The sequence below is a fragment of the Papilio xuthus genome, unplaced genomic scaffold (genome assembly GCF_000836235.2).
Source record: "Papilio xuthus unplaced genomic scaffold, Pxut_1.1 DF826933.1, whole genome shotgun sequence".
Classification (NCBI taxonomy): Eukaryota; Metazoa; Arthropoda; class Insecta; order Lepidoptera; family Papilionidae; genus Papilio; species Papilio xuthus.
Window position 1 is genome coordinate 1,414,826 of NW_013531716.1, and position 27,546 is coordinate 1,442,371.

Sequence of the window (27,546 nt, forward strand, 5' to 3'; positions counted from 1 at the left end):
CGCCAATAGCCTAATGGTTAAGGGTACAGATTTCCGATCACGAGGTCGTGTGTTCGAATTCCGACATTCTACTATTGTCGTAAACCATATCATAGCACAAGCCTAGCGCTTAGTTAGAATGGTAAAAGAAATATTAGTAAATTTACAAAAATATGCTCATATTTTATTTAAAAAAAGCAAGGGTTTTTTACTGCTTCTAAATTGATTTAACGATTACGTTTATAATTCAGGCACGCATTATAAATGCCTTACAGTTAAATAAATATTATATTTAAGCAAACGCAAAGACTGTCATAGTATTATAATATTCACCCCATATTTTGTTTCGATCTATTATAGTCATGGCAGATAAAGAAAAGCTACATTTTAGCGCCGGCACGAGCCCATACATTCACACCCGGTACGGACGCCGTGCGCGCCGCGCGTACTCTTTGCATTATTGTTGTGTTGAAAAATTATTATACTACAATAGTTATTTACATAAAGACTAGTGTGTTTTAGTGTTTGTGATTGAACAATTATGACGTAATTTGCAAGATTCATTTGCGGTTACTCCGTTCACATGTATAAGTGAGTGGATTTCGCGGCATTTTTATTAATGCTGTATTTTTTTTCTTTTAAAAGCAAATGGTTGCTGTTTATTACCAGAATGTGATTGTTTTTTTTTTAGTTGAGATATGCAGTAAGCGTATCTTTTATTATATAATTTTTATTTTTACGATGACTCACAATCTATTGCCTTTTTCTTTAAGCAATTTTGATCCAGAAAAAAATTATATAATCTTTACGAATCCTTTCGAAGCAATTTTGGCATTTTGTATTTGGCATAGGAATAAATGTTTTTGTTTCCTATATGGACTTTAATCACATTAACTTTTCTAATAACAAATAATCAGCTCTTTAACTAAGCAATTACTCCCACGGGATTGTTCCCCGAGGAAGTGTTTCATTATCTTCGGTCACAGTGGAATTAAACAATTAAACGAGACAATCAACAATGTTATTGAGTCATTTTGGAATGAGATTATTAATTTGGTTATAAATTGAATCATATTTATCTTTATATACAATATATATAAATATATATAAAGATGTAGATTTTATTTATATATATGAAAAAAAACTTAATTAGTTCTCGGCATTTTTAAAGATTTTTACTCACCTTTAAACCTTCCCTAGACCATAATAATAATAACTAAACCTCAAGAACGGCTGAACGGATTTATCCTATCTTAAAATGTTCGTGGAAGTCTAAGGAAGGTTTATAGGTGAGAAAAAAATTCGAAAAAATTGCCGGATATTAAGTAAATTTCTATTTCATTCCACGCGGACGGAGTCGCGAGCGACAACTAGTATGGAATAAATGTCTGAGTGTACCTCACAAATTATTATAAAATCGACTTTATTTCATTGAAAAAATATTATATTTGTCTCATAGAAACAGCATGGAGTACGGATCTAACATATTCTTGTTAATTATTTTCAAATGGTTCACTGACTTATCACTGGCTGAATATTACAAATACCTTTGCCTTTTCATATTGTCTAGAAACAGTGTTCCCCCGCTTCGTGAAAATGAATCGTCATCTCAATTCAATGAATTTCTAGCTATTATGCTCAAATAGATACGTAATCGTATCTCATAATCTAATTGAATAATCCTAATCTTTTTATGTAACTTGACAATAATCTCTCCCTCTCTATCTCTATTTTTAGCTATATGACGCCCAATGCTGGGCAAAGGCCTCCCCCAATAATCGCCACAATCGGTCTTGGGCTATCCCCATACAGGATAGTATATTTTTTATTTTATTCCTCCGTAGGGAAAGATTGATGATAACAACATGCGTCATAATTAAGCTTAATATTGTTTTAAATTCTGTCCTGTATTTACGTTGTAATATAAGAATATTTTCGTAGAACAAAATTACGTATTTGCGTAATATTAAAAACAAAAAAATAAAATCCTACTTATTTTTATCGTATTATATTAAAATTCCACACAAATGCATCCTAAATCACTTCAAGTGTCGACAATTTAGTTATTACTTAACCTATTCGCAAATTACTGTGGCTACTTTGTGGACAATTTAGATTTCTCAATAATAGAATTAACATTTATATAGGTTTTTGTACATCACTCATCTTATTAATATTATAAATACGAATGTTTGTATGGATGTTTGTTAGAAGATATCTCGCTGATATCTGGCATAGATGTAGAACAGTCAGGAAGAACACATAGACTACTGATTTTTTTTTAATTCCGCGCGGAATGAGTTGCGGGCGACAACAAATTATTTTATTCATCCATTAATTTGACCATAGATTATATATATTTTTTAATGTATTATTTCATCATCATCAGCTCACTATACGTCCCCATCGAGGGGCTCGGAGCCTACCCTAAGTTAAGCGTGATTATACCATAGTCAACCACGCTGGCCAAGTACGGGTTGGTTGACTTCACACATATCTTTGAATTTCTTCTCAGATATGTGCAGGTTGCATCACAATGTTTTCCTTCACCGTAAGAACGTCGGATAAATGTACATATGCAAATCGGAAATCGAAAAACACATTGGTACATGGCGGGATTCGAACCCAGGACCTGCAGATTGCAAGTCAAGTGCTTGAACCCTGAGCCACCTATTTTTAAATATACAGCTGTATAAAGAATCTATACTTTCCCCTTTAAAGTTTCAGTTACAATTTATAAATAAGCACAGTTATGAGGTATGCAGTTTCTTTTATGAATATACGAAAATAAACTGCTCCTTTGCCAGCATGTGGTCGATGTCAGATCTTTGTAACGTATTCTGTTAACATTAAACGTAATTTATCTCTACTTTCCCCTTTACTTTCCAAATTTATTTATATGAATTACGCGTTTCTTTAAAAGAATTAACTGTCATATAATTTACTAATTACGTTGAGAGTGTGAAATGACATCGAATTTTAAAGGAAATAAATATTTTTGGACTTTATTTTAGCACTACATTCTAAGCTGTTTTCGAATATAAACGAGCCTAGATTTTAGTTTCAACATCTGTCTGTATTTTCGTAATATTTGGGGTTTAATCAAAGTTCAAACAATACTTCATACAAACATTTATACATGGGTTATTGACCATACAAAAAGTTTGTAGAAAGTGCATTGTTTTGTCGTTAAATGCATGGAATGAAATATAAGTACTGTCGAGGTAAAGACATGACAAAAAATATAATTCATTCGTTATCTACTACGTATTCGTGCACTCAATTGACACGAAACAGGTGGAGCTACACGCACGTAAATTCGCCTCGTGAATTACACTTAAAGACAAAAAGACTATGCTATGTTCATATACAAAGTCAATAACACCACCGCTACTTTATTAATAGGCTATTTTTCAAATTAATGTTATTTACTCTATTGATCAAGAGGATCAAAACCTAGATTAAGCTTTATGAAAATTGTGCTTCGCTACTTCAAAAATTAGTCGCTTACCGTTGGTTTTTGAATCTTAAATCTTCGTTTATAACATTGTTATCTCTGTGTTGTCGATGTGACATGTTTATGCAGTTTTGGTATCAGAAACCCACGGTTAGTTTGAATGTATTGTTTTCATGTTGACAGATTACCCAATTAACTATATGTGGCCATATTTTAAATCAATCTAAGGAAAATACTTTTCATAAATAAGTCATCGAAACTATAAATTAACTAATACAATACTAGGGAAGCTTAAATTAGTAGTAAAAGGTTGACCTTTGCGCTATATTACTGTAATTGATTGACAGTGACAGCTTCATCTAGGACCCAAGGAGATCATAAAAGAGTTCAAAATAACATATGTACTGTATGTTAGTATTAAGGCAAAATTGACTTTATAAATGGCTTTATGGCTATCACATTACTTGTTCTAAATCTCACGACTCATCCCCGCCATGACAACAATAGGATGTTTGCGAGATGTCAGGAAACATGCTCCGATGCGCACACGCAACTTATTTGCATTCGCCTACATACAGAATAATTAAATATCTGCGAACTGTTACAACATTTGTTCCAACATTTGGACCATATGACAAACATTTGTAGTTGGACCAAACATTTGATATGTTTACGAACATTGTAAATTATGAACTTTATGGATTTAATTTAAAATAAAAATTTTATTATCATGTAACACATTTTAATGTTTTTTTATTTGTCATCATAATATTTATAAATTAGTTGTCAGTCTATAAACATAAATTCCAAGTTATTATTGTAACAACTAGTTAATAAAAGATTTATTAAAAATATTCCTTTTTTTTCGTTCAAGGTTATTAAAAACATTCTTGAGTTATAACTTATTAAATAAGATTATATCGATATAAATATTTTGAAAAAGCTCACCTGGTATTAAAATGACTTTTTAATTTAATAGGTTAATTGTAGTTTTAGTATATAGTTTATAGTATTATTTTGGTAGTTTAATTAATTAGTCATTTAATTACTGTAAGAATGTAAATATAATTTTTTTTTCTTTGTTAGCATTGAATAGGCTCAGAAACTATCAACAATTTGAGAATTATATTATCCAATTAATTACTTTTAACTTGTATATATTGGTACTATAATCATAGGTTAATATGTTTAATAGTAAAATTCCATTCGTCTATTTAAATAGGTGTTTAAAAATTCTTTTCTTCTACACTAAACTTACTAATATACAAACATGATGTCATTGAAGCGTCGGTGGCTCAGTGGTCAAGTACTCGACTTGCAATCTGCAGGTCCTGGGTTCGAATCCCGCCATGTACCAATGTGTTTTTCGATTTCCGATTTACATATGTACATTTATCCGACGTTCTTACGGTGAAGGAAAACATCGTGATGCAACCTGGTCATATCTGAGAAGTAATTCAAAGATATGTGTGAAGTCAACCAACCCGCACTTGGCCAGCGTGGTTATAGCCTAATCACCCTTAACTTAGGGTAGGCTCCGAGCCCCTCGGTGGAGATGTATAGTGAGCTGATGATGATATCATAGTACCAATTTAGTTTACGTCTACACCAGACTTTAATTCTTTTTGATACAATGAGCTTAGACCGAACATTCGCGACAAGCGTCTTCGTATCGTCATCATCAATATGTCAAAACGAGTCGTCGCCCGGGATTCTATCCGTGAGGAATTAAATAAACTTAATTTATAGCGTATGAATTCTTCCAGAGTATGTTCTACATTTTTATGTCAAATTTCATTGAGATCCGTTGAGCCGTTCAGGAGATACCTTTTAACAAATATTCATCCAACCAATTATCCAAACATTCACATTTATAATATTACCAAGATTAGTATAAGATCTTTCGTGTACTTTACGTCCGCTTGTGGTGCTGCACAAATTTTAATACATACTTTGTCGATAACAATACGATAGGGATTGTCACAAATATTCGTGCTAGACCCACTATTTACAGTTCATACCAAGTACACCAACTAAAACTTAACAAGGTTTAGACAATGCAAATAACCTTAAACGGAGTTTTAACACATGTTAATTAAGGTCAGCTCTGTTGATGGCATGTGGCCTATATTCTTAGTTACATTGAAACACGATTTACTAGTTGCGTTAAAATTTACCATTTATCCGGACACGCGAATGATTTAGCGAATTGATTCAGTCAAGGTGAACTTTAACAATGACTTAATTTAGTTCTGTCATTGTCGCGGATTCATGCTTGATTTAATGATAACTGTTTTTCTTATAAAACTAGCAGTCGCCCGCGACTCCGTCCACACGGAAAGATTAATAATAAAAATAAAAACTACACTATCTGCCAAGTGGAACCAAATTATAGATGCTTACAAAATTTGATATGAATCGGTTCAGTAGTATAAGAGTTTATCGCGAATATTCATCGTGTGTCATTTAAATGTTTTCCTTAAAAATTGCAACTCTGGATGCTCCGTTCTGATTTAACGGAAAAATAAGTCTAATTTTATTGACATAATAAAAATTCCTTGAATTGAAGTCATTGCGACCTTAGCATATTGTTTACTAGCCGTCGCCCGCGACTCTGTCCGCGCGGGATTAAAAATAGATGTAGGCCGACCTACTCAATATGCTCACAAAATTTCATGAGAATCGGTCAAGCCGTATCAGAGGAGTATGGGAACGCAACTTGTGACACGAGAATTATATATAAGATTATAAGGAAGTTTGTTTTAAAATTAAATCTTATAAACAAAGGTTTCAAAGCCTTGTTAAAAATAGCCGCTAAAATTTTAATCAAATTATAATCATCTTACAAAATAAATGTTATTTCCTTTTCCGATTAAACGAACCATGCAGTGAGATGGCCGTGAAGAAAAAAACAAAACATATGCAAGCAATATAAATAAACAAAATTGTATATTATATACTACTTAACATATTTAATAACTAGAGCGTAACTAAAACAATTTCTAGACGCACTAAATACCGGAAACAGATTAAGGGTTACCTTGTATTTTATTACCAAACAAAATTATTTTTAATATAGCAGATTTTTCATAATTTAGTAATGTTTCTTATAACCTAGTTACTACTTTCCGGATGAGAGGATGCATGGAAAGAGAAAATATTTTCTTTCTGTGCATCCTCTCCTCCGTCGATTAAAGGTAGGCAACGCACATGCAATTGCGTATGTCTATGGGCAACGGTCACTTCGCTATTTCAGAGATTTCAGATGGCCGCTCGCTCGTTTGCCACCTGCCCAAAAAAAACAATTCAACTGAGCTCTAGGCTTGTACTAAGGAATGGTAAACGACAGTAGTCGAATGGAGGGTTTCCGAACCACGACAATATGATCGGATATCCCTTATTCCCTACCCTTAACCATTAGGGTATAGGCGCACTCTCATGTCCTTTTCTATACCAACTCCTATGCAATATTCTGCTTAGTTTAGACTTAAATTTGACTACTATTTTATATCACCTTAAATAAAACTTAAGAAAACAGAGTTATTCAAAATCCGAAGTCATTTATTCATGGTTGGTCGACGATGCAAGACGTTCTTCGCTCTGTGGCTCTCTATACAGCGTCATTACACTCTCGTAATCAAAGTTAATACCTCGAAAGCCTGCTACTTTCACAGTAGGACAGAATGAGGTAACACAGTAGACAATGTAGTACTGCTATTGAACTTACACTTACAAAGTTAAATAATAGAAGTATTGCACTGTTTACTGCTGTACCTCATTGTATATGTACTCGTGTGAAAGTAACGCTAGGGTGTTCCACGGTAAAACACAAAACAATAAAATTAACGGTATTTGAGTTTTTGATAATTTTTAGACCTTAAATAATGCGATGTCGTTAAATGTGTCGTTTAATCTAATAGTTAATTCTATTGTGGAGTTAAAAATGTATGACGTTTGTTTGACGGAGTATTTTTATTCCATAAAATATGGATTTCTTTATAGGATTTCTAAAACGCGAAGAGTGCTTTTATATCTTCTTATAGAAAATTAGACATTTTTTAGTAATATCGACGTATATTTAATCGATAAAATTAGATACTAATTTCAAATGTGTTTATTTTCAGTCATCGCATGCAAAACGACAGACTTTAAAGACACGTGCATAAACAACTTAGTAAAATATTAAAAGCGCCTGATACCGTTCGAATGCAATTGCGCATTTAAACAAATTCGCTGCGTGTTGTCATTGAGTTCACCATAACAGGTCAATGGTACATTACACTAATGCAAATAGGGTTGTCAATTTATTATAAATGGTGTGAATTATTAGTGCAATGTTCATTTAATTTATAGCATTTTAGTAATTTTATTCTACAGTTAAATATTTTAAAACTAGCACTAATATTACGAACTACAAATTAAATTTGATAAGGCGGCTTTTTAAAAGATTTAATAGATTTTAATGGACATTTAGGACAGATATAATTAAAAGAAATCAAACTAACTAATATTATAAATGTGAATGTTTAAATGGATGGATGGATGGTCATCGACGTCGCTGAAATTTGACATAAATATAGAACATAGTTTGAAAAAACCCATAGCCTACTTAACATTTTTATTTAATTCCGCGCGAACAACGCCACGGGCGACAGCTAGTATTTGAAGAAATAAATTAATAATGATTAATATACAAAATATGAATAGTTAAATGATTCAGTTTGTGACAGCCCTATGTCAAGGCTACATTTAGTACGTTACCGTTACAGTACAGGCGGCCGACATTCTTATTTTTAAGATACTTTTCCTAATTAGCCCATATAAATTCACCATCGCTCGCGGATTTCTAAATTTATTATACGTCTCACTTCCGTTCAAACCGTATCGGGTTACCTTTCACCGCGACATAAAATTACAAATTAATATCTAGATCAGATCTGTCATCTGATTGGGTTTGTTAGTCTTAAAATGAAAATATATTCATCAAATATTTGATATGATAGTGTCAATATAAGATTTATTTTAGTATGTTATAATAATTATATAAATAAGATCACGTCTTCGTTCTCATTAAATTATTACTTCAGTTTTATTTATAGTGTCTTAATGTAATTGTGAAATATACTTGTATTTAAAGAAATTAATTATAAACGGTTACTCTCACGTTTCCAGGCACAGACTAGTTTCAGACAAGTTGGGGTCCTTCTTTATGAGTGACAAACTGTCGCGCGAGAATCCTCGCGAAAAAAATTAGTAGCCTATGTGTTCTTCCAAACTATGTTCTACATCTATGTCAAGTTTCAGATCCATGTAGCCGTTCTGGAGATAGATTCTAACAAAGATTGTAACCTGTTTCTTATAAGTTTATAATAGTGTATCATCTAGGTTCAATTACTTTATATAATTGTGTATATTTATTATTTCAGAACGAAGTCAAACTGTTTGGCGAGCGGGGACAGTAAGGAGCCGGTGCCGGCGCCCTCGCCCGCAGACTCCGGCGTTTCTGAGCTGGAGCGCGACCACCATGATTATGGGTGAGCTTTGATGTAACACACAAGACAAGCAGACCTAGAGCTCAATTACCTCAAACTTATTACAGAATTGTAATTCTATTTGCATTTTATTTCCATATTTTTAACCCTACACTTACTAAAGATGTCGTAAGCACTATTTTATTTCTCCTATTATCCTTTAAAAGAGGAGTTGGTACTATCTAAAGGCTCGCAATAACATATGCGTAATATTTGATAGCTAAAGATGCAGAAAAAGCGACAATCACATAATATTCAGTGTTCCAATTATATTCCTCATACTAAAAAATATTGACAAGAGTATATTTTAAAGAATTTTATTAATATAGTAATTGTTTGTATATTTGCAGTACGTGCGAGCGCGTGCGTGGGCACGTGCATGGTCACGAGGCACGCGTGCGCCTGGCGCGCGGTCTGGCAGCGGGCGTGGGCGCGGCGTGCGCGAGACGAGACGAGCGCGAGGCGGAGCTGGGCCGCGTGCGACGCGAGCGCGCGTTGCTGCGCCAGCGGCTGGAGGACGCCGAGTGGAGTCTGTGCCAGCGCGCTGGAGAGATCGCACTGCTCAAGACACAGCTTAAGGAGGCACAGGTATAAATATACTATGTCCTTCCCTTGGTTCTAAGCTACCTCCCCACAAATTTTCAGCCAAATCCAGCCATCCTGTAGTTATAAATAATGTTAGTAACTGCACTTTATACATATAAGTTTTTACACATAAGACTGCAGCCATAACGCGAAATAATCGTTTTTTTTTCATTTATCCAGAACGAACAAACAGCTAAAGGTCACGAATATCTGACAATGAAAGCCGACTGCCGCCAGCTGAGAGAGTCGCTCGACAAAAAGGAGAAAGACATAATGAGGTTGCGCTCCGAGTTAGAAGAAAAAGAGAAATCAGTGAGCAGACTGCAGTCTGAAGTGGACAGACTGACGGGAGACCTCGTACAGAGCGTGGCCGACATGAACAAAGCTAAAGAGAACAGCAAGAATGAAATCGAAAGACTAAAAACTGAACTAAAGGAACTGAGACAGGAACTATCCGATGTATCTCTAAGTGGATATGAAGGGATAGAATGTGGGAGGACTATGAGAGGTCTTTACGACTGTAAGAGTAACGAGTACCATTGGAATTCAAGCGACAGTGCCTTAGAAGACGCAGAAGTACAAAGATTGAATGGTGAATTGCCGGACGCCTGTGGGGAACCTTGTCCGGCAAATGCAATAGTAGACAGACTTAAATGCGAATTAGAAGCGAAAGAAGCACAGTTTAATAATGAAAGAAGAAAATGGTCTGAAGAGAAGGATAAAGTTCTTCGTTATCAGAAGCAATTGCAGTTGAATTATGTGCAAATGTTCAAAAGATCGCGGAGTTTAGAAGCCGAGGTGGACGGTCTACGTCTGGAGTTGGAATTGTGCAACAAGAATAATATCAACCAACATGGCAAAACCATACATTTGTAACCAAAACTAGCAACTAATATTTATTTAGATTTCTCATGACTATTGTAAATATGCCTCTTGCCGCGGTCTTTTAGCCAAACGTTTTACAAATGATACTCAACGGCGATGGACTTTTGATAAATTATTGTACATTTTTTTTTTCTTAGATAACTTTGTATTTTAGGAATTTCTTTTATAAAAATTTATCGTGTTATTGTAGATATTAATAAAAGATTTTTTAAATTTTATAGCATTTTTATTGATTTCACACATTGACAGTGCACAAACACATACACAAGTGTAGCAAAGAGAAAAGTTTTTTCCTCGGAGAATTTCACTCTTTTTTGCTTTCAAATGTTTCGATTTCATTAAATTATTCAAACTTTCGTGAGACATTATAATAAACTGATATAAAAACGGCTAAACACTCACTTATATTCGCCCCCCCCCCCCTCCCGATTCGTCGAAGGGCCCCCGATGGGCTCGAAACAAGTCGGTGCCGCCACCGGACGAATATACGTGAATGTTTAGCCGTGTTTATATCAGTTTACGTTCGATATCAATTCAAAAACATAGTAAGTATAGAATAACGTATTATGTTAACGTAAAGGAAGGAGATAACTGACTATGTTTTTGTATTTAACAAATCAATGAAAACTCTTATCTCTTCAATTAATTCAAGTCTAATTATTTTTATTTTGATATGAATTAAAATAAAATTAACACTAGCTATATTGAGATCAAATAGACGGATGATGTTAATAATTATAGTGTAATATTGTGCAGTTAAAATTTTCTCTTAAAATTAGCTAAACCTAAATTTCTAGATCGAAAAGAGAATCCATCTGGTTTAGTACTGGTATCATCCGCGTTGTTCCTCATTATCTTAGCCGGCTCAACCTGGAAATAATATTCATATTTCTTTATTAAATCAATAAAACAAAGTACCTTTAAAGGTACATCTGGCCCATAAACCAGCGTTTAGTTCTATCTAAAATCAAATTTAAAAGTTGATTTCATACAGAAAAAAAACCTTCAATGTGTATCGTGGTATAACATGTTTTATACAAGCTCTTCAACAATAGAAAGTTACCTGTAAAATGCTTTTATTTGCTAAATTGAGATACCGATTTGGAACATAGGGCCTAGCATGAATATTTACGACAATCGCCTTTGTTATCAATTATGTCAAAATTAGGGAAATTTAATAGGTAAGGATACGATGGAGATTGTCATAAACATTCGTGGTAAGCCACAGATCACAAAATAAGATTTTGTGTTACCCGTGTGACGTCAGAGATGGTGGGTCGACGTCGCCACTTATACCACCAGTATTCAGCCGCGAGCGTCGCGCACGCGAGCGCTATACCAAGGAATATCACAATGAACACTCCGCCGATGTTCTGTATGGAGATGCCATCAGATTGGTCGTCCTGTTTGTCGCACGCGCGCGCCATCGGATTATTATTCCACCAGTTTTCCTTCAACTTCTCCAGCTTACGCTTGTTTAGTAGTTGCAGGATGCTGTTAGAATGTGGCTTTTGTGAGTTTTAATATTATGAACGTACTACTAAGATTTTAATACCAATTTTGTAGTCATTTTGACAAATGTTCAGATTTAAAAAAAGTCAGCGCCTGTAAGAAAAAATCAGGCAAAGTTTTCGTACATAGTAATTTTTTGTAAATCAAATTTATCGTTGTTTCAGTGCAGATAGTTATAATTTATATAATTGAAACAGAAATAAATATTAAAATGTTTTTGTTTAAAACATAAATTACTATTAAAATGGCTGTGTTATTGTATTAGAAGCACAAATAAAGTAAAATTTTCATGTAATTAATTTTTGCCACTCTTTTAACATAGGTGATGAATAAACGAATTAAAGAATAATAATTTTAGAGGCGGATCGTACGTCATAAGAGGCGCGTCGTCCGGACATCGACCGCGGCGACCACTCAGAGGTCATTCAAACAATATGATGCCAAATTAACAAAGATTACACTGACTTCTGTATAAATTAACATTATAAAAGGATATTTTGTCTGTAATTGCAAACCATTTACAGTTCAGCCTGTATATTTGTTATAAACACAAAGTTTTCACTAATAAAAACATTAATTATCTTACTAATATAAATGCAAATGATTAGCTGGACGGATGGATGGATTTTTGTTTCAAGTATCTCCAAAACTGCTGAACAGATCTATATTAAATTTGGCATACGTATAGAACATAGTCTGGAAGAACACATAGGTTACTAATTATGTATTTATTAATACTGCACGGACGGATTCGCGGGCGACCGCTAGTTTGCTATAAATAAGCAAATAGTCTATAAATCCGTGGATTTTCAATGAAAAAGATACACTAAATCATATTGTTGTTATCTTTGACAATTAATGTTTTTGTGCTGATGTATCCGGACAGGAAACTCATAAACATATCCTGAAATTCAAAATAAGTAGTAATTGTTGAAAATAAGTTGAATTTCTAGACAATCATTTTAGTAACACACCAAACTTACAATTAAATTAACAGACAAAGACCGTATTCCAATTTGATGCATAAAACGAAGAATTAAACGATATATTTAAATGTTGAATGTCATTCCGGTCGCGTCACGTCGCGCTCTTTTGCATAAAAAAACTATAACCTAATTGTAGTGAAGTTTGCGATGTATTTTCCTCGCAGAACATTTCGAAAGAATTTTTTTTTAATATCATAAGGTGGCAAACGAGCGAGCGGCCACCTGAAATCGCTGGAATAGCGAAGTGACCGCTGCCCATAGACATACGTAATTGCATATGCGTTGCCTACTTTTAATCGACGGAGGAGAGGATGCACAGAAAGAAAATATTTTCCCTTTCCATGCATCCTCTCATCCGGAAAGAGGACTAAATGAGGCTTCCGGGATGCACACTCATCAGACGAAACGCGGAATAGCTTCCACTTCACGCCTGTCTTCTGTGTGGTCGTGGTATTTCACCGGGCGAGCCGGGACAATTTGTGCGAAGATATTAAAGCGGGCTCTACCACTGTTAGAGTGTTAGAATCTCGTATGTGTTTAAACGATTAAAATTCTAGTACGTACATCGAGAAGACGGAAAATTGATTTATTTCTATCTCTCTTAATGTATTTGAAAAGATAGAGATAACAACAGTTGAGCACAAGTATTTTAGGTAACAAATTATCAACCCAAAGTGGTCTTAACATGTACTTCGTTATATACAAAGATGGCAGATAACTATGACAGTTTTTGTGTAAAACATACCGTTATATATTATTGAGTACTTACGCATTATTGAATTGATCCTTCAAAGGCGAGCCTTGTTGTACTGCAATCGCGTACGGTTTCCTTGAGAACTCATCGCCGACCATTTGCAGGTCGCAGTTGGTCAGTACGTGATACCTCACGTCTGTAGCGTCACCGAGCCATGCGAAACCTTGATAGAAAAAAATGTAATTTAAAAAAGAACACCATTGATGCAAGCATGAGAAAATTTAAATTAGTCACACAATTTTACGCTTTTCTTTTGATTTTAAAGACTGTATTAACTAGGCACTAAGGAAGACATAATAACTCTGTATTTGGGAGTAGGTAAGTCTGAAAAGTAACCTTCGCTAGAACTCTTCGACTCGCGCACTCTCTCAATTGCCTCCTCAATAGTGTTGGGTAATCCGGCTTCCTTCATCGCCTGCCACATCTTGCTGTACTTGTCGCTGACCGGGTAGTCCCACACGGCTAGTTTAGCGCGCTCCACGTCACTCAGACTGTCGTTCAGGCTCATGTCTTTCCAGATTCTAGAGGAAAAATATACTCTATAACTCTGTGGCTTTAGTATTTTTTTTAAAGGCAAAAGACTTCTCTGTGGACTGACCCGTCCCGTATGCCTGTGGTTTGCATTTATTTTTTTAAGGCAAAGGTCAAATGGGCAGCCATTGTTAGAAGCGGAATAAGAATTTCTCGGGTCCGAAATTGAAATAAGTCGTTGGGTAATGTTTTGGAAAATGTTTTGGAAAATGTACATAAAATGCATTAACTATTTTTAGAATATTATGTCTATATTTTGTATACAAACAATATCTGACTGATATGTAAAAGATAAAAAAGATAAGGTGCAGCACGAGTTTTTAAAGTCAAATGTGCCTATTTGTTTATGGTTTGCTTTATCAATAGCAAAGGTTTTTGACCGATAGAGCCAAAATATTTCGGATACACAATAACATATAGCCCATTTATATTAATTTAATTTGAGAAACACTATTTATGGTAATCACTCCGTTATACTAAACGTGAAAGGACAAAAAAATAAAAATAAAATATTTGAAAAAAAAAAAACAGAATAATAAAAAAGTTATGAATCTTTTTAATTAATTCTTAGTACAATTATTTTAAAACAGTAAAACGTAGTGATGTGCTTCAAAATAATAATATTTTATGTTGAAAACCCAAAACCGAATTCCAAGATTATAAGAACACGTATGCTCTTGAATGGATCAGAATGTGTATTAGCATAATAAAATTATAATATCAAACAAAAAAAAAATATTATGTATATAAAACATAAATGCAGATTATTTTTATGTGTGCATTTTAATAATAGTGTAAAGTTATTCTTTATTCCAATACAACAACGACTTACTTAAATGAACGTGCACTTTTTGTTTTTTTGTACAAAATATAGAAAAAACTAAAAGTATGTTGTATTATAACCAATATTAGAGAATTTACGAATTTAATGAAATTGCGATTTGTCATTGGTGAAAATAAAAATTCAAATTTGGATTTGAATTGGAAAGGAATATAGAAACTGGCTATAGATAATTTTACTAAAATTATAAATGCGAATGTTTAGAAGGTATCTCCGGAACTTGAACGAACTTGGATGAAATTTGGCACACATGTAGAACATAGTCTGGAAGAACACATAGGCTACTTATGTAGTTTGTTTTTAATTCCGTACGGACGGAATCGCGGGCGACAGCTAGTTATAAATATATTTAATTGATTGCATATGTGCATAACTTCCTACATTTTCCTTTTTACGTCATCCATACGGAAGAAGTCGTATAATCTAAAACAGCAAATACTTTCTATTGCAATTAGCATCGAAGCCGTGCTGTATAGTAGGAAAACTAATTTAACGATGTTATTTTACAATTACCTACTGTTTTGTTAGTGTTTATTGTTTAAAAAGTCTATTGCGTACAAACTGATATAAACACGGCTAAACACTCACGTATATTCGTCCGGTGGCGGCACTGACTAGTTTCGAGCCCATAGGGGGCCCTTCATCAGGATGAGTGGTACTGATATTATTTCGCGGCCGCGGCCCGTCGCTCACTGAGTGAGTGAAACTAGTCGGTGCCGCCACCGGACGAATATACGTGAGTGTTTAGACGTGTTTATATATCAGTTTAGTAAAATGTCTTACGAAAGTTTGAATGATCTATTACGTATAATTTATGAACTTTAATAAATAAACCTTTCGATCAAAAAAAAATCAAATTCGGATTACCAGGGGTGGACTTACGCGGAAACACGCACAAAAAAACGTACAGACTAATTGATAACCTCCTTCTTTCTGAAGTCGGCTAATAAAATAAAGCCGGAGAAACCCCAACAACCTAGACAAATTGGTTGTGGTCGGAAAGATAGAGGGTAAAAGGTCACGGGGTCGATCACATACTCGCTGGTCCGATCAAGTGCAGACTATATTGGGACTTAATATCACGACTGCCCTGAGACAAGCCAAACAGGATGGCGTGGAGGCAGCTGGTCAACCCGGCCGTTGAAGCGTATCAGGACAAGCACGGCTTTCAGTAATAAAGAATACGAAGAAGAAGAATAAAATAAAGTAGTAATAAGATTTTTGTAGGGTTAGTCAACCAACTTCGCATTTTGTAACCCTTTGCTTGAATAAAACCTACTTACATCTAAATGTTTTTTTATTTTTTTAATGATATTTTCCCTATGATATATTCAATTTTAAACATTGTGTGTAAAGCCAATAGCAGTAATTTTCTAGCTTGAAACTTAATAATTTTGAAATGTAACTATCGTGGTTTGAGTCGTTGATTATATACTTAACTACATCCTTAGCGTCCTACTTGAGAACACTAAGTGATGATTTAAGTAACCATTAGAAGCCAATAAAGGAATAACCATACTTACTCATAAAACCTGACTTCGATGTGTGCCATTCTTTCGAAATACGTCATCGCGGAGGAACCGTTTAGTGGTGCGTACTGTATCTTGTACTGTTTGGAGAGGTCATCAAGTGATTCAATGGGCGTGTCGAGTCGTGACACCGTCAGGAAAGCGGCCAAGTTCGCGGTATACGATGCTATTATTATAAATCTGGAATTGTATAAGCTTAGACTACTTTTCCACTAAATAACCAGTCAACCGTGATTGCTATCGCAGTCGACAGTGGAAATGGTATTTAATTTCTATTAGAAACAGTGGCGGGATAATGAAATAGGGTCGTTTTCTTTTTAAAAATAAATAACAGCAATCAACTGCAGCCAGTATTAAAAAAAAACTATTTTATAGAAAATCTTGGCAACATTTAATTATTAAAAAAACAGTAAATTTTAAGTGTCTGAATAATTCGTTAAACTAAGTTTTAAGTCATAAGTAATTATTAGTGATAAAATTTTCGTTTTCATTTGCCAACATCTGTTATTAAAAAATAATTGACAGTCATACCCAAACAACCACCAGGTGGCAGCAAGCAGGCGGCCAGACAGGTTTTTGGGCGCTTCACCCCCACCTTGCGGCGTCAATGACGTCATGCAGAACCAGAGACACTCCTTTAGTGTAAACTCCCGCTTCTCCTCGTCATCCTTGTACTTCTCTCTGTTGTTCTGATAGCTGTACGGACTCCATTTATCGAACACCCACATCAAGAAACTAAAAAAAACAAATGCGAGACTTTTTCCTCTTCCAATCCATTAATCAATCTTCAACTTCTAAATGACTAAATATGTCTATGGTCACTTTGCTATTATAGCAATCTGGGGGCTAGACAAAGTGCGTTCGCTCTGAAGCGATTCCATTACGAACTTCAAAAATATATAGAACTAACAGTAAGTTCGAATAAGTCCCGTGATTATAGCGAGTCAGTCCATTCATTTTTTAAATTCGTTATAGAATCGCTTCGAAGCGAATGCACTTTGTCTAGCCCTCAGGTGTGATATAAAAGTCGTTATAAACTATAGGTAACTTACAATCAAGTAATTAACAAATTCTAATCTCCATATTGCAACATTTCTGTATTCATCTGTTAGACAATAGTAAAAAGTTTCATGGGACGTATCAAAAGGCAGACTTTTACCTCGCGTCGTTGACTGTTGTTTTTTTAGGCGGGCTTTTACCTTGATAAAAGTTCGTATGCTCTGGATGAGGGGAAAAATTTACATGGCTATGATTAACGGATACTACTCAATAAATATGTCCTAAAATTTTCCATGCCTTGAAGATTTTTTGTGACTGCACATTTTAAATGTATAAAATATTTACGTTTGAAATTATTTGGAAAAAAAAGTTGTATTGTTGTTATCTCTGAATAGATTATACGTTAAACAGTTTAATAATAGACATCACAATTATTACAATGCGGAATTACATTTCTTAACGCCTATATTTAAATACATTCACACCAAAATCACACTTATTCACAGAGCCGCAAGAATGATTATTGCATTAGTGCATCATCATACCTAGTGTCACAAAATGGTAACCAAAACATTTTCAATACGTCCCTAACAGATGGCGTCAGTACCAACATTTAAGAAACTCTCATTTATAGAATTTGCATATTTTGGTAAATTGGTTGTCGAATGGTTAAGTAAATTTAAACCTTATGATGTACTGATAAGATTTAAATTCGTAAAATCCTAAGACGCGACTTATTTTAAAACGCTTTTATTAAAATTTACTTGACAACAGTCTTTATAAGTACATTAATGTTTATTACACAAGTAGTGACGTAAAGTATACTTAATTCAAGTTACACGGTGCTATGAGGACGACCTTGACCGAGATAAAGCGCAACTCTGCAATCTGCAATACTCTGGCACGTAGAGACGAAACTTTACCGCGAATCGCTCAACCAATGAGGTCATCGGACAGAAGCGAAGCTAATTTTGTTATTTTTGATATAAATTATCTACTACACACATCCATATCGTTAGATTTTTAGCAGCTTTTAAGTAAAATTAATTATAAATAACATTTTAATACAGTAAAGTTAGTGTATTTTTATGTAATTGAGTCAAAAATTTACACTGAGAATATTTTTTTAGTTTTTATTAAATAAAACAGCTGTGTATCGCGTTAGAATTATTAATCCAAAGACACATTTATATTCTATTTAATCCAGGGAACTCAACATTGCCAGTTCTCAAAACCCAAATATCATTGAAACGTAGCAAAAAGTTGTAAGTAGTAAAAGACTTAAATTAAACCCTACTACATTTAGATAGGGTTCTTTTTCGAACACACTTATACAATTATAGCTAGTTGCATTAGCTACATTTTGTTATTTATAGGTCACAAAAGACGAAAGATGGCGTTAAATCATGACTTATGTGACAGAGTTTTTCATCGAATCCGTTGAGCACTTGGCAAATGCACCTTATGTAATTTAAATTTTATAAATATTTGTATTGTTAAATTATTTTATATCTCTAACAAAATACACACTGATTTTTTTAATATACTATCTTGACAAAAACATGGAAAATTTTTATTATATTATATGTATTCTAGATTGTTCCGTCAGCCAATTCTAAAATCATACAACGGACTTATCCGCTCAACCGCCACTTTATACCGCCGAAACGCAGATAGAAAAATATTCGTATCTCTGTTTTTCCAAAGAGAAAAAGAGAGATGGTATCATGTTTTTGTAAAGGTGTTTCTGCAGTAAAAACGTTCGGTTAAAGAATATTTGGGTCAAACAAGAATGTAAAACCTGGCCTCTATCAATATGGGAGTCATCCAATGACGTCATCGCATACATGGCGACATTAATAATTTATGCGTTTCAATAAACCTACAGGCGACAAAAATATTCAGTCTCATAATACCAAATGACGCGTATGTTAATCTTACAATATTATAAATACGTATGACTATGTGGATAGATGTATGGATGGATGGATAGATGGATGGATTTTTATTTAAAGGCATCACCAGAACAGCTGAACAGATAGTGATGAAATTTGGCATAGATATAGAACATAGTCTCGTAGAACACATAGGTTACTAATTATTTTTTTTTAATTCCGCGCGAACGGAGCTGCGGGCGACAGCTATAATTAATATTATCAACGTTTCAAATGCATATTAACTCATATCTCAATAAGTCAAAAAGTTAAAGGTTATTGTATCATAATATTAGTGTTATTGCAAACAGTTATATTTACAATATTATAGAATTAGGTTTCGTTTTACAATAATTACGAACTCTTTATCTTCATTTATTTTTAATGCCATTAAATATACTGTTCCATGTTTAAAATAATTAAAAAAAATTATACCTGGTAAAGAAATACGCGGCAAGGATTGACAGCCATACGTCATTTTCCAAAACAGTCAGAAATTTGAACAACGAAGTAGGAGTTCTTGGTAATTTCATCATGATGGTAATCCCGACCAAATCGTAGTAAGGCACAGTAAAATCGACTACGTTTTCCCTTTCCGCCATAACAGATAAGGACGTTAATCCTATATCAGCTCGTTTTTCAATCAATTCCTTTATAATTCCGTTCCAATTCCCGTTCTCGTCCATAGTGCCAAAGTTACCGTCCGGTGATAGAGTGATTTCATAATCGAATTTCACAATCTGACGGATTTCTTCAATCAGATCAATGCAGTAGCCTTTAAATCCCTTTGGTGCTTCATCGTCTCTTAATATGAATGGTTGTTGCTAGAAATTTAAACTATTCTTCAAAATTATCCTTTGAAACACTACAAATTCACGACATCCAATACGAGAGTCTACTGTGTGACACTCAAATTTAAAGTTTGGAAATGGACGGTATCTTGAAAAGTCATTTCTTGAATTATATTAATGTTACTTTTGCAAAAAAATTATAATTAAAGCGTTAAAGAACCATAATGATAAATAATTATAAATTCATGAATTTGGAAGAAATAATTCTGAAAGGTCTTGCCACAGGTAATGCACACAAAATGGCGGGCAAAAACCGGACTTTTTCCTTTTAATATAATTAACCGTAATTAACCATAATATAATTAAGCATAAACATAATGATAACTATTGATATCGGTTAGCGTAACGTTGAGAATGTCACAATTGTTTACGCAAGTGTTAAACAAACGTTGTACTGAATTTTATCAAGTTTTCATTTCAAACAATAGCAGAGTTCATTACCCACCTCCATGGTAACAATTCTATACACGAGTTGCGCTGAGTAATCGCTCATGTTATCAGCGTCGGTTAAGGTGAGGGGATTAGAAAGACCCGCCTTCCAAGACCCGAGGTTTCTGCTTCCAATCGAAGCGCCATCTTTGACAGTGACAGCTGACAAATCCGTACTAAATTCCATAAAACTTCTACCATTCATTGGGTCGTCTTCTGGTATGTAAAACGGCGCGTACGTTGGTGTTTCCTTTACCTGCAATTTTAAGCTGCTTATTTCGGAAACTACGGCAGTTGCTTGTTTACGAATTGAACGACAAAAAAGCAAACTCTTGATGTATTTATGCTACAATTCTATATTGTAATTGACCATTCGAAGAATAAAAAAGAATTCTAATAAAGTTTTTTTATTTTCCTTCCTCATATCGAGGTCTTAAGAAACTTAGGCAATTTGTTGTAACGTTGGAAAATTTTGAAAGAAACTTAAACCTTGTGTAAATAATAATTAAAGACTTCAACTTATTTTTCATGCTTATCAAATACGCTTTAATGTAAAACTGGTTTTCTAATCCTCATGCTAGGCTAATTGAATGAATATCTAATTATATTATAGTGACAACATGATATAAATTTAAATGACCCTGAAATAACAATTGAATGCTGTATTTTACATGGTGAGAGTGGCAACACTATGTGACTTTCAGCCAACAATAAAATTAACTTTGTATTAATTTCTGAACCTAATTTACTTGAGCCATTATTCACCCCGATATTTTTTTATTTATAACGAAGTGAACCATATTAAAAAATAAGTTTTTTGAGAGCTGCACTTTAAGGTCTTTGTTCGTATGGTCGTCTGACGATTTTTATTTTTGATACATTCATGTTACGGTAAACTAAATAACGCACCTCACGAAATGCAGTTTTGAGATCCAAGGTCCTGTTAGGAGTATTCTTACCGTCGTAATCGTCACAAGTTATATATTTCATGTCGTTTGGCCAATTGCCAGAGTCCAGGAGTGATCTGGAAATTCATAAGTGAAGTCATGGAATAAACCGGGATATAATTAAACACTCCGCGTGCGCGTTGAACTAAATACAGATTAATGCGAGTACGCGAGCTTTAAAATAGCTAAGGTCATTACTTGACTGCTAAAAACGTCCGGAGAGACAGGTCGAAGTAAAAAGCGGCCGTTATCTCCGGCTCGCCGTTCATGCTGTATGTCGTCTTTATTTTTCCCAGACGATCTCTGCTGTTGGCATCTGGCGTTGGTCTCATATAAACGATAGTGGCATCTTTACAGCCGCAGCTTATATCACCCTTGTCTAGCGTGAGCGCGAACCACGCCGTCTTCCTGCCGAAATATTGATTTTCATCGGCGGCGTCTAGAACGTTCTTTATGGTTCTCAAACTGCCGACGATGAAGAAATTGACCACGTCTAATTCGCGTAGACTACGCAGCTGAGTTTTTATGTCTTCCTTGCTGAAGCTTTTGACGGGTGTTATCACGTGACGAGTTGGAATATTTTGAAGAAGCGATTTATATTTGTGATCCATAACTGTAAATATACCTTATTTTAAAATCACCCATTACTTTCATATCGTACTACATGATGCATTGTCCGGTTTTTCAACTTACCAAAATACTCATCAAATATGATTGCAGCATTCGTTATATCTTGCTTTGTCACAACGGCTCTTATAGACTCCGGTAGGATATCTGCAGGGGGCATGACTTGCAAAAGATATTTTGTTTGGTTGACATTCAAAGAGCGCCACTGTCGCAAATCACCGGTTTGTCCAAACGATCCAGAAATAGTCGGCAGCGCCAAGGCCGCAGTGAACGACTTTATGGTTTCAGAACCGACTCCCGTCATAGTAAAGTCGAGGACCACATGGGGAGTCTTTTGTGCAGATAGCATGTCGTTATATTTTGTACAAACTATAAAAGAAAGTGTACTAGTGTAGTAATTAGTAGAAAAATATTATATTTATTAAGCAGGTTTGGTAAGTCTTACCATTTTCTAAAAAAGCCTTTGCGTCAGTACGATTTCCAACAACAATCACTGGATCTATGGCCAAGCCTAACATTGGATTGCGTCTTACATACTCCTTCGCCACTTCAAAAGATTTTTCAGCCAATGCGTTATTCTCCTCGTTAATTAACACTATAAAATTAGCATTATTTTATGTCTTGTAATTATTTTATTATAACAAAAGTTATTATTTAGATACTTACGTATATTAATATTTTGTGTAGTCTGTGAAAGCGAAAAGTAAAAGAGCGGGAAAATTGCAAATAATAGCAGAAGCACCCGCATTTTCAAGTTTTATGCTTCTTTGATCAATTATCTTTAATGCATAATTTTTATTATTACATCGTCACGTCTCTGTTCAGACACCGGAAACTTACTGAAGCGATAGTCTACTCGAAAAAAAAAACACGTGATGTGTACTGTCTAGTATCCAAGGCGATGACCGTCCTTGATTCACCCTATAGTAAATTGACATATTCCATTCTCATCACTAAAACATATTTGTACGCGCCATTTAAACAATAATTTAAGCGGTGATGTTGTTATAGCCTTGTAGGTATTGAAAGATATATCTATATTGTTTTATTTTTTAATTAAAAAAAATCTTAGTTATATGTTAGCACCGATATATCTCGATTTTACTCGAAATTGAATAATAAGAAAACTGGATACATTTCTAATGGCAATATTGAATGTCAATGTGTAATAAGGGTTGATGGTAAAGAATGCTTTGATAAGCATCGGTTGCGACAATAATCATTCATATTTTATACGATTGTGAATGAGTAATGTATAATTATATAATCATAAACAAATAAGAAAACAATATCATTCATTGGACTATTTTATTTCCAGAAAATGTTTATAAATACAAACTCTATATAGAGCCGTGTTCAAAATGTACACTCTACTATAAATTCTAGTACTAAATTACTTTGAATCAAATTTTCAGTTTGAACAATACAATATAATGTCAAGTATGAAAAATTTAAAAACGTTATATCCCTTAATGCAGTACAAATTGTTAATATATCAGAATACAAAGTAGGAATCCAATATTTATAAAAGTCGTCTGAAAATCCTTATGTTTATTATTATTAGCTATTGAAAAATTAACTCAGAGAAGCGAAATAAATTAAAAATAAAGAAATTAGAAACATATATAGAACCATAGAATAAAAAAAATAGCACACAGTATTAAACGTCAGTATGAAACTATCACCTTATTTGTCAACTTTGAACTTTTCAATTTCAAATCTTATAATTAGCGTTGCAAAGTGAACATGTTAAAATTAACTCCAATGCTTAGGAAGTAAAAGTACCTCGGGCCGGTGAAGTCTCTCAACCGGCACAATGGAACTACTTTTTGCTCGTTCACAATGCAATCCGTAACCAAGTCAAGGAATGTTTTAATGGTTAAGTAATAATGCCTATGTAATATATGTGCGAAATTTAACTGCTAACTTAAAGTAAAACTGAATTATCTAGAACTTGTTTCAATCTTATTTCAACTAAAAAAATCAAAAAACATAAGCTGTTTGTATAAAACGCATCGTTCACAGAACGGACTTTGTGAGTTGTTTTCACTTGTGGGTGAACTTTGGCAGTATTGTACTGGTGTAAATACCAATAAACTTGTTGCGTTTTTTTAATACTTCAAATTCACTCTTACGTCTGTAGAAATAAGACAATGTTACACGGAAACAGCACAACACTGAATCAAATTAGTGTCATCGGTTCACTGCGATGCACATTTACAATGTGACTAACATGAATCAATAAATTTATACACTTTACAGGTACTTTGCAGGTAAGTTAAATACAAAAATGTATTAGACGCAGGGAAGTGTATCCAAAAAAATTTGGTATTCTCAGGAGTAAATGAGGTAAAAAACATTGACATTCTTTTGAAATGCATGATAAAACAAAAATTATTCAATTACTGTTTTATCTAAAATTGTTATATTATCTTTTGTAATAGGAGTATTCCAAGTTAAAAAATTTAATTTAATTTCAACCCGTCTGTTACCCCTGAAAATGAACACTACCAATATTTTTAGTCCAGCAAACATCACTAACCATATGAATTGTACAAGTCCTCATGTCTCAAACATTCAAATATTCTGAGATTACTATTCATCGGATACTTTTATATCTTACATATAAATAACCTAACGTTAGTGCGGTCGCGATAGAGCTCAACTCCGTTATACTTAAATCAGATCAGCTAGTAAAATCTATACGAAACTATTTCTTTACATCTGTAAATAATTCAAGTTCTAAGATATGCACGTTAGAAGTTGGGCTCTAAGGGACAGATGCATTGCAGTAAACCAAATTCCTAATGTTGAAGGCTCTAAGCCTTTGCTTCCTCTGCTTCAGGAGCCTTTTCCTCCGAAACCTTAGCTTTCTTCTCTGGTGTGCTCTTTTCAACTGCATCACCATTATCCGCTGCAGTTGATTTCCTCTTTACACCAGCTTCCTTAACTTCTGAAATAAAAATGATTTTTAATAAAAATTTAATTTAAAATTAAAATTTAGATGAATCTGAACATTGATTGTTGACAGTATTAAAATTTTTATATACCTGTGGCATCTCCATTTTCTGTGGCATCATTACTTTCTTCCGCGTCCCCGTTGCTTTCTTCCGCATCGCCATTTTCTGCTGGGGTGTCTTCAGCGGCTTTTTCGGCACCATTCTCCCCTTTGCCGTTGCTTTCCGCGGCTTCCGCAACCTTCTTTGCTGGTGATTTCTTCACCGGCGATTCTTTCGCTGCTTCAGTAGAAGTTACCTCTTCGGGCGCAACTTCCCTGAAAGCAGAAATTCGGAATTTAAAAAAGCCCGATCAGTAGACTGATTTTTATATACACATCAGCGACGAGAACGGTACCTTGCAATATTGTTTCTAATAATAACCGAATTTAATTAGAAGATGAATTAGACACTTAAATTACTTGAGAAAAAGCTCTAGCTTTAGATAAAATTGCAAAAAATATCGAAATGAAATCATTATTAAAAGACAACCGACCGATTAAAAAAAAGAGCAATATTTTATTCTTATTATAACTATTATTTAAAAAATTCTTATTCAAATTGAAATTAGTTACTAAATTCTAATTTGATAAAGTTAAAATCGATTAAAACAAAAAAAAAATCCTTAAGTATCAATTATTAGTACGTGTTACCATTGTAACATTAAAATAAATGCGACGAAACAAAACAAACGAATCTTGCATAAGGTCTACGTTACGAGAAAGTTACAAGGCACGCACAACGTTTTATTGAATGAATATGTTACACTCGCTTCACTAGGTTACGATGCGAGATCAAAAGGGTTAAAAATAACTAATGACAACACGAACACGTCCCTAGCGATCGGCGATAACGTAACCGCTGTACCTCCATCGAGTTGCAAAACATGCGATGGCAAAATTTGAATCAAGCGCGCCAATGACGCCGTCGCGTCGCGCCGGCACGCCGCGCATACAGCGCCATCTTGAACCATACGGTCCCGCGCTCGCAAGCGTGCTTTCAATTTCCCCGCTCAATGTAACGCAATAAATTTCCACTTGGTCATGAAAATTCAGTGGAAATTATTGATACAATAACTCAGCATTAAATTTGTTTTTAAAAAACCTAAAATTAGCGCTAGATACAACCCAAGGACTTTTCCCGCGTGTATCCATAGTCGGCGTCTAACTAGATAAACATCCGTAAACTACAAATATTCATTATAAACACTATTGTATAGATCATTCACAATATGCATGTGGCCACTAGGTTATGCTCAATTGATTATGATTTAAAAAACGAATAAAACAAAGTAAAACATTGTAATATTGGAAGCCATTTTGATCACGTTTCCGTAGCCGCCAAAAATATATTTGCAAAAAAAATACTTTTAATAACACAAAAAGGTTAAAATAACTTACTTCTTGTCGACGGCTGCGTCTGCCATATTTATTTTTGGTATAAGGAAAACTGTGTATTGCAAATAATTATTTATTTTATTTTATAAGCACGTGCCACGACAACGCAAAACAATGTTCACCACACAAACACCGCCGACCAAATGAGGGAGGAAGAAAATATCGTCCACTCGGTTTCACAGCGTCTCCCGTTTGGCACGAACTTCGTGCACGAAGATCACCTTATGAAATAAATATATACTACAGTAGCGTGTAGAAAAGAGATGACTATAGAATTTTGTTCAACTGCAGACAACCTTGAACACCTTGAGTACAGTTTGCAAGCAATAATCTACCTTGCTCTGTCCTGTTTCAAAAACATAATCGTTAAATGTACCATAACGCAGGAAATGCCAAGAAATAATAAATATCTTTCTGTATTTTTTAATTATAAAATATATTTTCAAAACCAATACCTGCGATTAATTAAATGTTGTATTACAATAACGTTAAAATAATGTCAAAAACTACAAAAAGTAGTTAAGTAAAATTTTGTAACATCTATAAGAATTTTTTTTGTCCTAACATTAAAATTAAATAATTTCGACAGTAAATACGTAATTCTACATATAATATTTATGTAAACACTTTTGAAATTAATTATATTTTTGATCTCCAACCACGTAAGATACTTAAAATTCAAAGTCAGCCTCTGAATTTTAAAATTCGTGTAATTTTGTCAGTTCATTGACCTATTTATGTTTTGTGATACAAAGGAGGAAAGGGATTTAAAACGT

The 27,546-nt window shown here is 34.0% G+C and overlaps 3 protein-coding genes across 5 annotated transcripts in view; 1 reads left to right on the forward strand and 2 right to left on the reverse strand.

Annotated features, from left to right (window-relative positions):
• Positions 1-10,653, forward strand: part of LOC106122274 (leucine zipper putative tumor suppressor 2 homolog) — a 79,197-nt gene extending 68,544 nt beyond the window's left edge. For both annotated transcript variants that reach the window (XM_013318204.1, XM_013318205.1), the window contains 3 exons: positions 8,863-8,970; positions 9,318-9,555; positions 9,733-10,653. In XM_013318204.1, the coding sequence (XP_013173658.1) occupies positions 8,863-8,970; positions 9,318-9,555; positions 9,733-10,428 (1,042 nt within the window). In that variant the 3' untranslated portion in view covers positions 10,429-10,653. The remainder of the gene's footprint in view (positions 1-8,862; positions 8,971-9,317; positions 9,556-9,732) is intronic.
• Positions 10,654-10,951: 298 nt separating this feature from the next.
• Positions 10,952-23,198, reverse strand: Ir25a (ionotropic receptor 25a). Its single transcript, XM_013318224.1, has 13 exons — positions 23,044-23,198; positions 22,823-22,972; positions 22,444-22,746; positions 21,949-22,363; positions 21,713-21,827; positions 20,820-21,059; positions 19,959-20,347; positions 17,122-17,325; positions 16,585-16,770; positions 14,026-14,210; positions 13,705-13,852; positions 11,691-11,931; positions 10,952-11,307 (listed from the first exon to the last, which is right to left on the reverse strand). Exons 1-13 carry the CDS (start codon positions 23,123-23,125, stop codon positions 11,194-11,196), a joined length of 2,772 nt encoding a protein of 923 aa, XP_013173678.1. The 5' UTR covers positions 23,126-23,198; the 3' UTR covers positions 10,952-11,193.
• Positions 23,199-23,668: 470 nt separating this feature from the next.
• LOC106122178 (nucleolin-like) lies at positions 23,669-26,932 on the reverse strand. Of its 2 annotated transcripts, none has more exons than XM_013318079.1 (3): positions 26,774-26,932; positions 25,428-25,651; positions 23,669-25,327 (listed from the first exon to the last, which is right to left on the reverse strand). In XM_013318079.1, the coding sequence occupies exons 1-3, from the start codon at positions 26,797-26,799 to the stop codon at positions 25,197-25,199; spliced, it is 381 nt and encodes a 126-aa protein (XP_013173533.1). In that variant the 5' UTR covers positions 26,800-26,932; the 3' UTR covers positions 23,669-25,196.
• Between the last annotated feature and the right edge of the window lie 614 nt (positions 26,933-27,546).